The sequence below is a fragment of the Contarinia nasturtii genome, unplaced genomic scaffold (genome assembly GCF_009176525.2).
Source record: "Contarinia nasturtii isolate CC-2019 unplaced genomic scaffold, AAFC_CNas_1.1 Cnas_scaffold_630, whole genome shotgun sequence".
NCBI lineage: Eukaryota > Metazoa > Arthropoda > Insecta > Diptera > Cecidomyiidae > Contarinia > Contarinia nasturtii.
In genome coordinates, this window is record NW_022197981.1 from 197,336 (window position 1) to 213,262 (window position 15,927).

At 32.4% G+C, this 15,927-nt stretch overlaps 1 protein-coding gene across 3 annotated transcripts in view; it reads left to right on the forward strand.

Moving 5' to 3' along the window:
* LOC116340034 (ALK tyrosine kinase receptor) overlaps positions 1-15,927 on the forward strand; it is a 42,400-nt gene that overhangs the window by 12,799 nt on the left and 13,674 nt on the right. For all 3 annotated transcript variants that reach the window (XM_031766182.1, XM_031766181.1, XM_031766183.1), the window contains exon 2: positions 12,217-13,392. In XM_031766182.1, coding sequence (XP_031622042.1) covers positions 13,039-13,392 — 354 coding nt within the window. In that variant the 5' untranslated portion in view covers positions 12,217-13,038. The remainder of the gene's footprint in view (positions 1-12,216; positions 13,393-15,927) is intronic.

Here is a 15,927-nt window from a genome sequence, read left to right on the forward strand (position 1 = left end):
CGTTTTATTCAGAAAAACCAGCATTTGAAATCAATAACACGAATTTGTAACGGAAGAGAGCCACAATATTGATTCATGTGCAAATTAAAGGACTAATTTGGGATTTAATCTGATATTGTTGACTTGTTTCCAGAATAAAATGAGCTTCTATGCGCAAAATGCACTAACAAGCTGATGAACGAAATGGAAACGAAAGAAACATGAAAACAACAAAAACCAATTAATCACATTTGAAATGTGTCTAAAAATAAATGTGCAAATTTAGAAAATATATTGAAAATACATTGTTGAGCTTGAGCATGTTTTTATCATTCAGCTGGATATGGATTCCAATAATTGTTTTGACAGTATATGCAAATGAACATGCTACAGGTTTTTTATAAAGACAGTGTATTTTAAATCTGTTGTCGTAATTCATGTCAATTCCATACGATTTATTCCTTTGATCCGTATAATTGAAATCGTTTCCAAAAGCGATGGCATACATGAAAATAAATCAAAAATCTTTTGAGTGTATTGGTTAAACAACCACACATGTTTCGGCATATTTGATGTTGATAAAACGGCGCTTCACTTTAATCATCGCATAAAATGGTACTTATAGATAAGAGACAGAAAATGAGAGACGACTTATTTTTTGGAATTAAGATCGACATTGCATGAAATTACCTCAGTATATTGAGAACGTTTACATAAAATAACAATTTGATTCAACTGTATAATGGCATCTATTTATAGACAACAGTGTGCATATATACATATACATTATACATCATGATAATAATGGTTTTCGATCGATGACGTACGCGAAAAGTAAGCATGGACAAAATTTGAAACGAAAAAAAAACCAATTCGATCGAAATACAGCTAAGGAAGCCATTGTAATAATATGAACAGAATCCTTTTTTTGTTATGTAATTCAATCGAGAAAAAAAAAATAAAACAAAAAGTAATTTGAATCAGGAAAAAAACAATGACATAGAATCTGTACAAAAGTTATGCAAATTTCTTTGTTCCATCCATTTTTAGACCGAACACAAAAAGAATGACAAGCAAGATAAATCACACCACTAAACGAAGATGTCGATAAGAGTTATATTTGTGCGTCTGTTCCGCACTGGTATGACATAAAACACGATATTAAATTATAAATCAAGAATTCAATTCATTTTATCTGAATGTAAAATATTCGATATGAATGATTGACTGTGTATGGTGGTGCGCACGTTCGATTTCCAAAACCATTTTCATTCAATGTCAATCGCTCACAAAAGTTCACATTTTGTCATATTAAAACGATGCGTGTGATTGCGTACGACCAATTGGGCAAATCCATCTTCAAAAATGGCATCGTCATTATAATCGTCTGTCGTTATCCATCCTAAATTTGGCACAGATCTGGCGTGTGCATATGCGTGTTTCATAGCATTTGTGTGTGTTAGACACTCATTTGGATAGATTCTCAACTTAACTTGAAAAATCAACCCGAGTTACTAATTATTGGACTCATTTTGGTCAATGCATGCGTTTCGTTATTTGACTGACGTTTGTCGGACGACAAGAAAATTAGTGGCATTTCAATTCAACTATTCAGAGTGCGATTGTTGATTTAATTAAACAAAAAGATAGCACACCAATCAGTTTCTATACGACAGAATATTGTTTAAATTGTGATTGGCATATTGATTGACACTGAAATATTATCTTCAACCACAATTTTATGCACCGCCGACACGTATGCAAAATATTGATTATTTATTACCAATTTTCCAACTAAAAGATATCGACGAGATCACATCATCATCACGCGTATATGCGGAACACATGAAATAATATTATTGGTGGACAAGTGAAAAATTAATCCCATCCAGAATTCATTGACGAGAGATAAACTGATTTATCAAATACCACATACAAAATATACTTTCCAAATAAACTATAATCCAGACCAATAAAATCCCACCGAATAAATATACCGAGAGTCAACATATAAAAGAGAAACAATTTTTATTTCTTGAAGTTTTTCGTATACATTTCATAGTGATTTAGAAAATTGCAAAACAAATGCCATTGAAATGGCGAAGTGTAAAAGTGAAAGGAATCTCATTTGTTAAATGGACAAATCAATTTCAGATCCATTGAAACGATTTCAAATTCATCAGTCAGCATATTCTAATATAGTTAGTTTTAGGCATTCTTACAATAAAGTAAGCAAGCAAATGTATCAACATAATTCTATTTTCGGAACTCATTTATTTAATAATTTATTCGATAAAGCCTACAAATTTAAATAAGTGTCTCTTTTACTCGCATTTAAATTCATATTTTATTTTGATTGAACCTTTTCATGCGGATACCATAAAAATACATATGTTGGAAATGGTTAAAATAGTACTTTTGCCACAATTCTCTATCAAGTGCTGTTAAACTTATGAATATTGTATCAAATGCTAATATAATAGTTTGTATACATATTTCCGGGATAAGAGTTCGTATCAAAGCACGATGATTCCGTTTTGTCGAACGGAAGGAATTTTCCAGGAAATTCAAACGACGAGATCAAATCTAATATTATAATGTGAATTGAACGCATTTCCTTTTTATTATCATGCGCAAACAGATTTCTCAATATTTTTACGAGGCGCTGTTTTTCTGAAAGCCGTCATTCAGCTGAAATGACGTTACTTACTTTAGAGGTTACTCCGAGTTTGCTCAAGTTTTTAATGATTTATATGTATATACAAGAATTAAATCCACTTAAATTCACTCAAAAATATCTACCAATTATACTATTTTGATTGCGATTCCTTTTCGTTTGTATTTGGTTTTCTTATCGAAACTGGAGTATTAAAATTGAAAATTTGCATTTGAATTTGTGTGCTAATTGACTATAATCGTCTTAATAATTGACTCGGGACGATTTTTTCATTATTTCGAATACAAATTGTTATAAGACTCTTATTTCCTTTTTTTCTCCACTTTTCCCTTTTACAAACATGCATCATTTTACATCATACATTTTCAGAAACGTATTAAATATTTTGCAGGGGCTTCTCATTGTAGATTTTTCACTTGAAGAGCAATTAAATACATTCAGTTATAAAACCTTAAAATTATAATCTTATTGTAACTGTTGATTGATTTTTCCAAGAAAATTTTTGAAGTTGTGCAGGTAAAATTGTGCGCTCGAATTTATAATTACTATAAGTGGTTCAAATGTGACACGTGATTCGACCTGAATTTTTCCACCAACAAAAGAGAACCGCTTCAATATTTTTTGAAAAGTGTGCACCATTTGGACATTTCGTCACAAATTAGACCATTTTGTACACTCATTTTAAAGATTTTTTTTTTTTGAATAAAAGGAAGGCAAGGAACTAAATAAATTTTCATTCAGATTTTCCTCTACAAATAAATAATATGACTTTTGATTCGATACTTATTGAAAAGATGTAGAGAATGAGGAATCCGTAATCTAATTCTCACAAATACTGATATTCCGCACACACTAAAATATTTGACCCCCACTGTAGAAGTCGAAACCAAAATTATCGAAAACGAATTAGCCATTGCGTATGTCATATCACCAGCATAAGACGTGTATTTGAATCGACAACTTAGAGTGTGCTTTTTCGCAGAAAATATAAGAATTGTATCCATGTGACAAAAATCATAAATGGACTAGCTAACCGGTGAGCTTTTATGATACAAAATATACACACATATTCACAATATACGCGTCTTATTCATCATATATGCGAAATATACGTCAAATATGTGCCGCTATACACATTTATTTGCGCATATTCTAGATAATCGGCATTATATTTCATACTTTTTTGCATACTTAAAAGTAGTATACGTTTGAACTTAAAAGCCCCTGGCTGGTGAGAATGTACGATGTTTCATGTTACGTGGATAATCCCAAACTCGCTCAAGATTTGACTGTTACAGATAACAGACAAAGATTTGAGTGTCCGTGCGTCCAAGAAAAGGAATGAAATGAAAAATAACAAAAAAATGCAATTTTCCACCGGTTTAATTTTTTTAATATTGTCATTAACTGTGCTGTATGAATTTAGTTTGTTGTTTACACCATTGAATATTATATAAAGCTTTTGTTCACCAAATATTCGGGGAAGCCATTTTTACGACATTGATAGAAACATACAAAGCAACAAAGAAAAAAACAAAACAAAACAAAACAAAAAATGAATACCTAATTGACTCTTGTAAGCGTATGGAGGAACTGAATCAAAAATTTTGAATAGTCAGTGCACAGCCGATTTTATCAGTGTTGAGAGAGTGTTGAACGGTATCATTCGAACTTATTTTACGTTAATAGCCTTGTTCAGAGTGTATACAAATATATATCATTTTTGACCAAGAATAAAAGTGGAATCCGCTTGGCGATGTTGAGTTGTTGTTGTTGTTCTTTCACTGTAGAACCAGAAACGATTTTATATAAGAAGTAGCCGTTTTATAAAAAAATTATTATAATTGAACGCTCTAGAATAAAAAGAGCTTATTGAAACGCATGTCGAAACGCGACTCAAACCGGTTGCATATCAAAGCGAAACAATATTTTTTTTTAACAAAGGAATAAAGAACATTGACTTTATCTTATAGAAAATATGTAAATTTCGTTTTGTTCTGATAACTGCTTGCAAATTTATATTTTTATCATCGACATGCGAGCATACAATATGCTCTTTTTTATTCTAGAGCGTTCAATTGTATGTATATATTTGTGGCGTGCAAGATTTTGGTAATTTTCGCATTTCAAACACACCATTATCCGTGCCGCAGGAATTTTCGTAATCCATCCCTCCGAATAAATGATGAAAATAATTTCATATTTTGAAAATGAAATGGAAATCCTGTACGCTCTCATTCATCATTGTTCGCGTACATTACAAGACCACTTCTTGCTGCTGTTTAATATACAAATAAAATACCTGCGATAATATCAAACAAATGACAAAAACATGAATCGAGATAAACGAAGAAAACATGATTACTTAAAAAAGAGTAAATCAAATACATTGCATGAAGTATCCGTGATGAATTAAAATTATTTACACAAGCGAAATGGAAAACCTCAGAGAAATACGAAGAATTGAATGTTATTTTATGTCAAAAGAGATTATTTATCGTGCCTTTTTTCTATTTTTTTTTAATAGAAAAAGGTGGACTTTTTTCTCATGTAGAATGTCACTGGCAACCAAATTTGGAAAACTCAACCTTTTTTCTTAATTTGTAGATTGCTCGACTTATGATTTCACTCTTGATATTTTGAATGGTTTTCTGTACACTGTTTTTTTTACCGCATCATTTCATTTTTTGCGCTTTTGAGTTTGAGCAGCATTTGCGTGTGGACAAAGCTCATTCATATATTTCAGTCACAACAAAATGGAATGAATACTGAAATGTTAATACCAATTGGCAATGAGTGAAATGGCAAAAACGTTGAATGAATTTGATTGAACTTTTAAGCAAGTGGCGAGCATTTCATTGACTAGCTTACAATTATTTTGTTCATTTATTGTCATACTATTACAGTCGCCCGGACAAAGTAAATGCAAACAATTTTATTTAGAAACTTTGACATTTCCAGGTGCTTTTGGTATTCGTAACCCAAGTGAGAGAGGTTTAACTTTGATTCTTTATTATCCATGATATTATTGGTCAAAGCGATAATTTTTCTGCCCACATTTGTGATTTTTATTTTTGAATAAGGTCGTAATCATTGAAATTTTACTACGAATTCGGAAAAATCTCGTTATATTTCACGTGAATCTGGGGGTGGTCATTATAGTGCTCAGATTTTGCGTGTGCCCATTACTTGCAAATCATGGTTCATTCAATGTGCTGCGGTTCATTGATGAAATGTTTGAAGTTACTATTTTCAGTTGAAATGAGCCATCGTTTGTTTGACTATTTCTTGTTTATTCCAAAGGCGATAAAGAAATTTTCAATTTTAAATATTTTGTATCGTTCAATTCAAATGGAAAGCCACTTCATTGAGAATTAGCTTTGATTGAGCAGCTCTGATGTACCCAAAAGTATATACTGGTTTACGATGATAGCCTCGTACATACAAAAGCAATCAACCATTATCAATAAAATTTATTGGTCGTAAATTCAATGAGCAAATAGCTTTTAAAGTTGGCAATCCAACGGGGGCGTATTTAATTGCGAAATTTTCTCAAAGAAATTTTGAAGGTCAAAAAAGGTCTTCATGTTCAACTATCTAGTTGAATTTTCCAATTTTTTTGAGGGATAATTTTAAACCGTTCACCTGTGTTTTCTAACTGAGTAACAAGAGGTTTTAACGTTCGTACAACGCACCGCAGCACTGAAAATTGAAAGCAATGCGTTTAAAATGATTCATTAAAGACTTTTATCATCGAAACAATTGGTGTTGTAAACATTGTAAAAGCATATTTTTCCCATTGATTGGTAAAGCATGACGACAAACACTTTACGCAAATCTTGTATCTCAAAACACATACTTGCACAGTGAGTGCAAACAATAAGGTAATCCTCACTTCATTGGTTTTGAAAATGAAGAAGATTTTAAAACTTTTATCATACTTGAACTGAACGAATTCCAGTGAACACACACGCATGTAAACAAAAATGGAATTCATGTTCACGACCGAATTTCATCGATTCCAAATTATTTCAATTGAAGAGACCAGAAGTATTCACTCTTTTCTCTCGTTTTTTTTTCTCCAGTGGTAACATACTTGATAGCTTGGCTTTCATCGAAAACGAAAACTTTTTCACCAAAGTTTGTCGGTGAAAGATAAATTGTATGCAATTTTCTTTGAAAATATTGACGGCAATTATGTGAGCTAATGTAATTTAAAGCATATCGACTGTGGTAAAAGACATTCCACAGTGCACACCCAACGAAGGAGAAATAACGAAAAGCGAATATGAGCTGAACATTGAGAAACTTTAAACCACTAAATTGTCTCACAAACGTATATTTCACGTATTTGATAAGAGAAAGAGAAGAAGAGGTGGAAAGTATTTTGGATGACAAACAGCCACAAGCCAATAGTATTATATTCCATATGAATCGGATATTGGTTTGATTTGATTAAATATTTGTCGATGCTCGTCCATCTTATTCCGGAAAATGTTTCTACCAATATTGTTTTTGACATGATATATTTGAGTTTGCGCCAGATCTGGAATATTTTTATCACTCATTATTTCGAACCATCCATAGTTTTAAACATTCATTTTCGAAATATGAACTTGATTTTCTTTTACCACTGTTTGATTATATACGTTCTAATATTTTGTAGGAAGTCATCAATCATGCAAATGAAAGATGCCGGAAATATTTGTATATCACTTAAAACTAAAGTGAAAGATAAGAAACATACTTTTTTTTAAAAAAAATTATCGCATTGGCGTACATGATGTTCGAAATAGAATAATTCTTCAATAGTTTTATAGCAAGAAGAAAACATTCATTCATTTTCGTTTGATCGATAAAGAACATCAATTTTATGTTGTACGTATTTAACTTCCCACCGTTTCTCGTTCTTAATGAACATAGAGCCAAGTTTTACCAAGCTACCACGCAATCGATGAGATTTTTCTTCGTTGTGACGAACATAGTGCTATTTTCAATATTCATATCGGTTTCTGTTTGTTTTTGTTGAACTTTATTCGATGGTGAGCATTCAGAGAGAGAGAGAAAGAGAGAGAGAGAGAGAGAGAGAGAGAGAGAGAGAGATCTAGAGAGTGATTGAGTGACTAAGCAAGTTGAATATTCATATCAACATTGGAATGTTTTGTTCGGGTTTCGATTTCCAAAAATAGCCGCAGACGTAAAGCAACTGATAACACGATATTCAAACAAATATGCTAGCGTGTGAGGATTATTACCTTTTGTTGTTGCACAGTTTGAGATCGAGCATAATATATACAATTATTCGGGCGCATTTCTCGCTCGTTTGTATTTGTGTGAATCAAATAGTACACATTGGAATTTTGAACGATGTTGCAAACGTATACAAACCATTATTTGCATTACTCTCTTTATGCTACTTGTTGCTCTCGTGATGGAAATTCAATTGAATGCGGTCATTGAAAAAAAAAAAGTTTTGACGGGAAATGAGAAATGGCAAACCTAAGTTTCTTTAAGAAGAAGGTAGCGAGAACGGAAAAGGTCGATTTTTGTCATCTTAAGCGGGAACATATTTCATACATATTTCCCATATCCAGTTGTGGTGACGATCCAATCAAACAATAATAACGGTTTCTTACCGCGATTATTTTCACAAATAACATTTGTACTTATCACTTCGAATTATTTTATCACATAAAAAGTCGATTTAAACGCTTCCACTCGTTTTAAGCGCAAAAAAGAATTGCTATCCGAATCATTAATTCAAACATTTAAGTTAAATATTCAGTTTTATGGCAAAAAGGTTATGCTGGTTTGAATATTGTTTGTATGAAAATTCAAACCAAAATTCGCCCAAAAATGTAATAAAAGTTGAAGTATGATTTTTCATTTCCAATGGACAAACTGTGGAAAAAACTATTGCTGGAAAAAAGTCAGTTGGGGTCATCCTTTTGGGTTTTTGTCTTCCTCATTTTCTCCATGTCATCCCCAAATAAACTTTCATGGATAGTGAAGCCGAATTACATAAAACTTTACAAAATACTACATATTTGAATATTATGTGGGCACTAACTGGTTTCATATTAAAGAATGTGAGCTCATTTAAAAAAAAAAACCTAGGAACTTAATTTGCAATAAAAAAAAACTAAGAACTTAATTTGGAATTCTAAAGTAATGTTGTCAATTTTGTTATTCGTTGAAACGTAATTTTTTTTCAGATGATGATTACGATAGAAATGAAAATTGAAGCAAGGAATCACATTGAAGTAAAAGAAATGAAATGTGAGAGCGAATGGTTCATTGAATCGTACACGACTCTGTATTAAAATATTTCATAGAAACGTGTCATTATCACGTTTATTTTGAAAATGGATAAAAAAAACTTTTAATGTAAACGGGAAATGAAACTTCGTTCAAATACCATCTCGTTCGCGGAGCACTGGTTACTGTATCCGAAAAGGGAAAACTGTACAACAACACCAACAACAGCATGCTATCCGTTTCACCCGTTACATTAAGCATAGCTATGGCAACGGAAATGATAAGCACCATGCATTTCACTGCACTTGAAAGAGAAAGTGTGCTGGTGGGTGTTCATTAAGTTTCATACGCATTAACATTTCAACGAAAGCAATGGTAGCAGATTTGCTTCATGCTCTATCAAATTTGTCATAATGATAACAGTTGAACCGAAAAGAAATTCGAGACGATGGGGAATTAAATCTCTCCGACGAAATGCTGCATTTCATTTATTATATGCGTGGGGAAAAAATGAGAGCAAAAGAGGATTAGAGGAAGCCAACTGACTTGAAATTGATGAAGCAAATTTTCATTCATTTGCAGTCGTTTAATTAACAACATTTGCGCTCATAGAAATGCAAAATCTGAAAAAATTACAATCAAATCGACAAAATTCATAAAAAAACATTTTAAATGCACAGGAAAATATTCTCAACCAGACATAACATATGTGTTTTGTGTATGTTCGGCAAAATAACATGTCGCTACTTAACATTCCAAACGTTAACTTCAAAAGATCCAAACGTATCATAGGGGGGAGACAACAATTCCAATAGAACCAAACCGAAATTATGCCCTATAAGAGACTGTATAAAATGGAAAACTTTAGCACTGCTACGGACATTAAAATAAATCTCTTTGCAGTAAATTTTAAATATTTTAAATCATTTTGAATTACATTGAATTTTGAATTTTTGGTTTAAAAAAAATATGTTTAGAAGTGGTGCTTGATGTTTGAAGTTTGATGCTTTGAATTTGTATTGTCAAATCGATTCAAATCAACTCAAAAAAATCCAAATCACAATGAAGCATATGAATCATGTCTCCCCTAGAACGCATGCTGATTCAATAGTAATAAAAACCACTTATGTTCATCAAAACCGCTGATTCTTCATCTAAAGAATTTTATGTTATAGTATTTGCATAGGAATGTTTGTATTATATTCCATCTCTATTGATGTGATGGATAAATCTACGAAACGGAAATCAAACGACACTGACATATATCATCCTCATCAATTACAGCTCCATTGCCTGGGTCACTAAGCTACATTATTCAGGCATATTTGATATACATTTCGTCAAATCAATGAGTCTCAATGAATTACCGTTATTTCTACGAATCGTTCATAAAATCATTCACTAAATATATTGAGCCACCTTAATCTTGGCCTAATAACCTAATGTCATGAACGTTTCCGGCGGAAAGATATTAATAAATTACTACCATACACTGCAGAAACGCTCTGAAATGCTTTTTGCTTTGAATTTTTAATGCTTATGAAAAATCTAGATAAGCATTTTATGCCTTATCTCATTTAAGTGTGTTAACATTGTTTTAATTTGAAACCCTCTGCTGCCTTTCTCTCTTCTCGAATTCATCTCGTTGAGTGTTTTGTATGTATTTAAGTTTAATTGAAAACAGAAGACGAAGAAAAACTTAAGAGTGTGGAGTTTGTATTAACTAATTTTGCTTGACGAGGTGGCGCATTTTCCGTGTAATTAATTAGTTCTTCACGAAATACTTATCATCATTTTGTAATTGAGAGAATGCGAACTTCAAATGGGCGATGGAAAAAGGCGACGAAAGCGAATACTTTTTGTTTTGGCTTTAAATTCTTCTTCAGGTGGCTAACCTTTTTATTTATAAGTAACCGTCCATTGTCTTCGCCTGTGGTTTGGTTTGTTTAGTTCAATATTGTTGGTAATTCGTTTGCAACACTTAAATGACTAAGAGTAGAAACAAAATAAAAGTAGCTTCTTCTTTGAAGAGCATCTCAAGAAAGAATTCCCAGTGAAAGTGTTTGAACAACCAAAATTGTTCATTTGTCTTTGTCTTTTTCTCTCTCTCTCATATTTCTCCAAAGATTCCAGCACCCTAAAATGCAAATACGGTTGATTTTTCAGATAAATAAAATTATCTAGACGATTTCTTAGTTTAAAACCAAAATATACTTCCAAGCAACGCACAGTAGAAAAAAAGCCAAATGAAAAGAAAAAAAAGATTAATCGTTTGCAATTCAATGCTTTCTCGAATGCGTTTCATTTGAAGATGACATATGGTGAGGCATGTCTGGTTCTTTTGGTATATTTTAGTTAATATTTGGTGTCGAATCTAACTTTAGCTGAAAAATGTTCATATGATCTTGCGATAGCTTATTCATTCTCGGTGACGAGTTAAATGGAAACACATGAAAGCGGTTTTCTCTTTCGTTGGATATAAATCACGTTACTCCCACTCTATTTCTATCGTTGAATTTATGGATTGTGTGTTGGTGTGTGTTGCTTTCTGTGTTCTCTCTCATGCTTGCCTGCCAGTAATTGATGTAATGAAGAGATGGCGAGAATTAAATTTTAATTGAAACAACATTCTATAATTTTACTTTTTCCCCCTTCTTTCTCAAACCAATAGAAGTATCTATATTCTGATTGACTGAAAAAGTTAAGAAAATACACCCGAATTTTTTGATGTTCATTCGGTTTTGATGAATGTTCAAATGTGCTGCCATCCGTTCAAATGTTGGTGCTTGATAATGGTATGGAATGCGAAAATGCATCATTTACTCTTTGGCGCAATGTTATGAATAATACAAATAAAGTAATTTTAAGTTTTCTGAATTAAAATAGAGACGGCGCTCTTTATTTTTGATGATCAACGAAAAGGACGAATGTGATTGATGTCCATTGCACGTCACTACATTTTCTTTGCGTTGCGTGTGTACGAATTTTCGGTCCTAAACAGTGTCATATTTTCGCAGTCATATTACTTTAATTGGATAAATTTCCCACGTAGAAAATATGTTATTTATACTTCAAAACTTGGTCCACATTTTCACAATAAAATAGAACAATGTCACTGGAGCGTCGTACGCACATTTCAACACGATATTATGCGCGAAACGAAAAGTTTACCATTCATTTCAACTTGACTGCGAATTAATTTTATGAAATATTTGCTTGAATTATTTATTTTTTCATGTGCACGTTCGTCATCTTATGTCCATTTTTTTGTTATATTTTTCTCTCTCTCTCTCTCTTTATAGATGAATGCCAGCCGGACGATAGCGAAAGAAATTGGATGTAAATCTGATAATCAAAACAAATCCACTCGATCAATTTGGTAAGCAGAATAAAAGACCCAGAGAGAGAGAAAAGAGGAGATACCATAACGAGAATAAACACATTTACTCATAAAAACATAGCCCAAACAAATGAGTGCGAAATATTTTAATACAAACAAACACACACGCGCGTACGCAAAAAGTCTATGAATTATTGATTGCGAAAAACAAAAAGATTTAGTGTGCGGGACAAGAAGAAACCGTTGTGCTATAGAAATGTTAAGTGTTGAATCGTGTAAACGAACGAAAGCAGTCCCTTAAGAGGACTGAAACTCTCGAACGAATTTACGGACAAAAATAGAGAAAAAAAAGTGTGATTTGACACCTACGTCGAGAAAAAAGAATGAAAACGAGCAAATGTTCACCGGAAATTGTGTGAAAAATATCGAAACAAAAGAAAAGGAAAGAAAATAATAATTGTGCCCGTTAAAGTGCTAACAGTGATCAAAAGTTTTGTAGAAACAAATCTTAACGAAAACAGTTGACCACATCGATTCAGAGAAAGAAAACACGAATCCCCTTTACGATTAAATTTATTTATTCAGAGAAACAAGAGAAGCGACGATACAGAGACAATACATACGACCAACGTTATTCGGAAGGATTTAGCCGCATGGATTTTATTCGTGATCTGATAATGATGCAAGTTAATTGCTACAATGAGATTATGTATTAGGCAAAAATGCCGTTTAATTGATCTAAGTGTGAATGTTTTAACGCTGTTATCGATATCGCAACCAAAATATGCATCGATTAAAATATTATTTAATCATTTGGTTCGTTTGCGGCGTAATCGGTGTGATAATCGGCCCAGTGTATGGTGAACATTTGCGATGGGCAAATGAAACTGGGTCACAATCGATACGAACACGAGAGCATCAAGAACATCAACAACAACAACATCAGCACCAGCATCAAAGTCCGTATCAATATGGTTTTTCGAAACCAAATAATCGAAGTCGAGGCGGCATGAACGAATTGCGACACAAACAGAAATTATATGAGCAACGACAAAATGATGATCCAGATCAAAATTCATTGCATCGTAGCAGTAATCCAATTCACATCATCCAACTGAAAATCAAAGAAAGTGAAAAGGTAAGTGATTTGCACAAATTGTATATGGACACAAAAAAAAATCAGTTGTTCTGTGTCGTATGTGTTTGCCGAGAATATTTTTTGAGCATAAACATGTAATGGAAAATTCAAGGAAAAAAACAATGGTCTTCAACTTCCGTTTGGCTATTCAAAATTCATGAAGGTCGGTTTAGGTAATTGTAATTGGACTCCAGGTTAAAAAAAGGTTTTCATTTTCTAAAAATCCATTCTAAACCGTTTTAAAATCCCGCAAAACAATTTGAAAAATTGAAAAATGTTTAAACCAAGTATAAAGATCTTCGTAGTGTCATTTTTTTATATGCACAAATCTTAATATGTGCAATGTTAGGGTCCCATTTTATCTCTCGTCTAAGAACTATATTGTATAGATGAAAGTATATTATGAACGTAACACATGGTTTCGCTCTTTAGCTAAAGTGCTCCGACAAAAACGAAAGTGTAATAAAATAATCACCTTTGAACGACCTTTGGTTTCGCGCGTCTTCAATGTTTGCACAACAACAATGCACCAGAACTGATGTGAGTGAAAACGCATAAAAGAGAGATAGAAAACAATGCGTCCAACCCATAAAACTATTTCGCTGCATTTCACCGTTAACACCAATAAAATTTATCACAAATATTTATGGTAGATACATGATGTGCGTGTATGTGTATATTATTAGCGTTGTATGTTCGGGAAAACGATACAACGCTTTTAAACGTGCGTAAATATACATGTTTGTATGCTGTACTGCCGATGATGTGAGCCATGTATGTATGTTTTTATGTTGCAGTAAAATTCTGTACGTTCAATAAAACCATACTACATCCACAGGACTCCATAAATAGTTCATTCATGCTTTCTCGCTTTCCCTATATCAGTGTTGGGTTTTCGAAAAAGCTCACGTCATTTTAAAACAATAAGAGCGACTGTTATTCCTAGTCATTGCCATACACACTACACGCTTTTATAAAATTGAAACCGTCATATATTAATCTTGTGTGTTGATTTATAGTCGTACTACAGCGATTGTCTTGCTTATCATTTCGCTGATCATCATTATTAACGGCAATGGAGCATGAGTAGCGGATTCATAAACATTGAGCTTTTGAACCGTCAATTGCATTCGATTTTTTGAAATGCTTGTAAGCATATCATGTCATTTATGCACCTTATTATTATCCACAACAAACACATGTTGTGCATGCGAATTTAATCACACATTTTAAAGAGTAATTGATTTTCAGTTTCAGAGGTAACATTCAGTGGTAGAAAATGTTTCGAAAATACACTACAGTAGTCTCACCATACATTATGATAGGATAATAGACCTATTGAATGATAGACACGTAAGCTCCATTCGGCTTCTAAAAATCGTAAAATTATCTGAAAAATTGAATTTTCTTTTACTACACGATTCAAAAATACTTCATATGTTTGATCTTTCGGCAAATATTTTCATAAAGTTTAAAGTTTTGGGAATTCAACTGGGTAACATCGTGCTCAATTTGGTAATTTTTTTTTTTTCATTAATAAAACAAAAGCTTGTAAGACACTTGTGTACAATGGAAAGTGTGTTGATATGAATAAAACTTTGAAAAGAAAAGAAAAATGCTAAGAGAACATATATATTTTAAGAGTGTCTCTTGTGTGAGATATCAGTGGTTATTTTGAATGCTTGAAACGATATGTTTTGAATAAAAAGATTATGGAAGTAAGCTTGCTACACACACACAAGAAAAACACTTATAACACAATGAAAGAACATGGGCCAAATGATGGTGTTTCAAACGTACATACAGCAGGTTCATTAACCATTCTGCAAATCAAATTTAAACATACACCCACAAATAAAACACACCTATGACCCAGCAAACTGGCTTTCAGATTTTGGTCGAACGAAGTGTTGTTTTGGGATTTTATTATTTTTGGTGAATAGCAAAATTGCTTATTATAACTGCTGGATTTGCAGTTTTTAATCAATTTTTTTATGTTGTTTTGCTTGCAGGATTTGTTTTGGGTTTTCACTCGAATAAAAGACGAAAAATCAGATAAAGAAAGTGTTTGGTCATATTTTATCTTATCGTTAGTTTTACATTCTCTTGCTTTTTCGCTCCATTTTAGTTTTGTATTTTTTTTTTTCAACTATTTGTTGGTTTCAACTCGGAAAAGTTAATCGAATAATCGGAATGTTCTTGACGAAGTTTGATTTAATTATACTTCAGAAATGCTGCCAATATTGTGCGATGACGAATTTGGCCAAAAAACAATCTATATTTGTTAATACATTTCAAAGAAAAAGCTTAGCAAATACAACCAAACATAAAATGTTGCTGGTTCCAAAGTGTTGAGTCAAAATTTAATATTCAATACATTACATGGTAGCCAAAATTTGCTTAACTTTTCTAAGGATTAAGTTTCCCGAGTCTCTATTGTATAGCAGTAGCGTTTTCAACTCTCGGGAAATAAATGTAAATGAAAAAAGGTCAAACGAACCGAATGCATTCAAATGAAATATCTCACGAACGGAT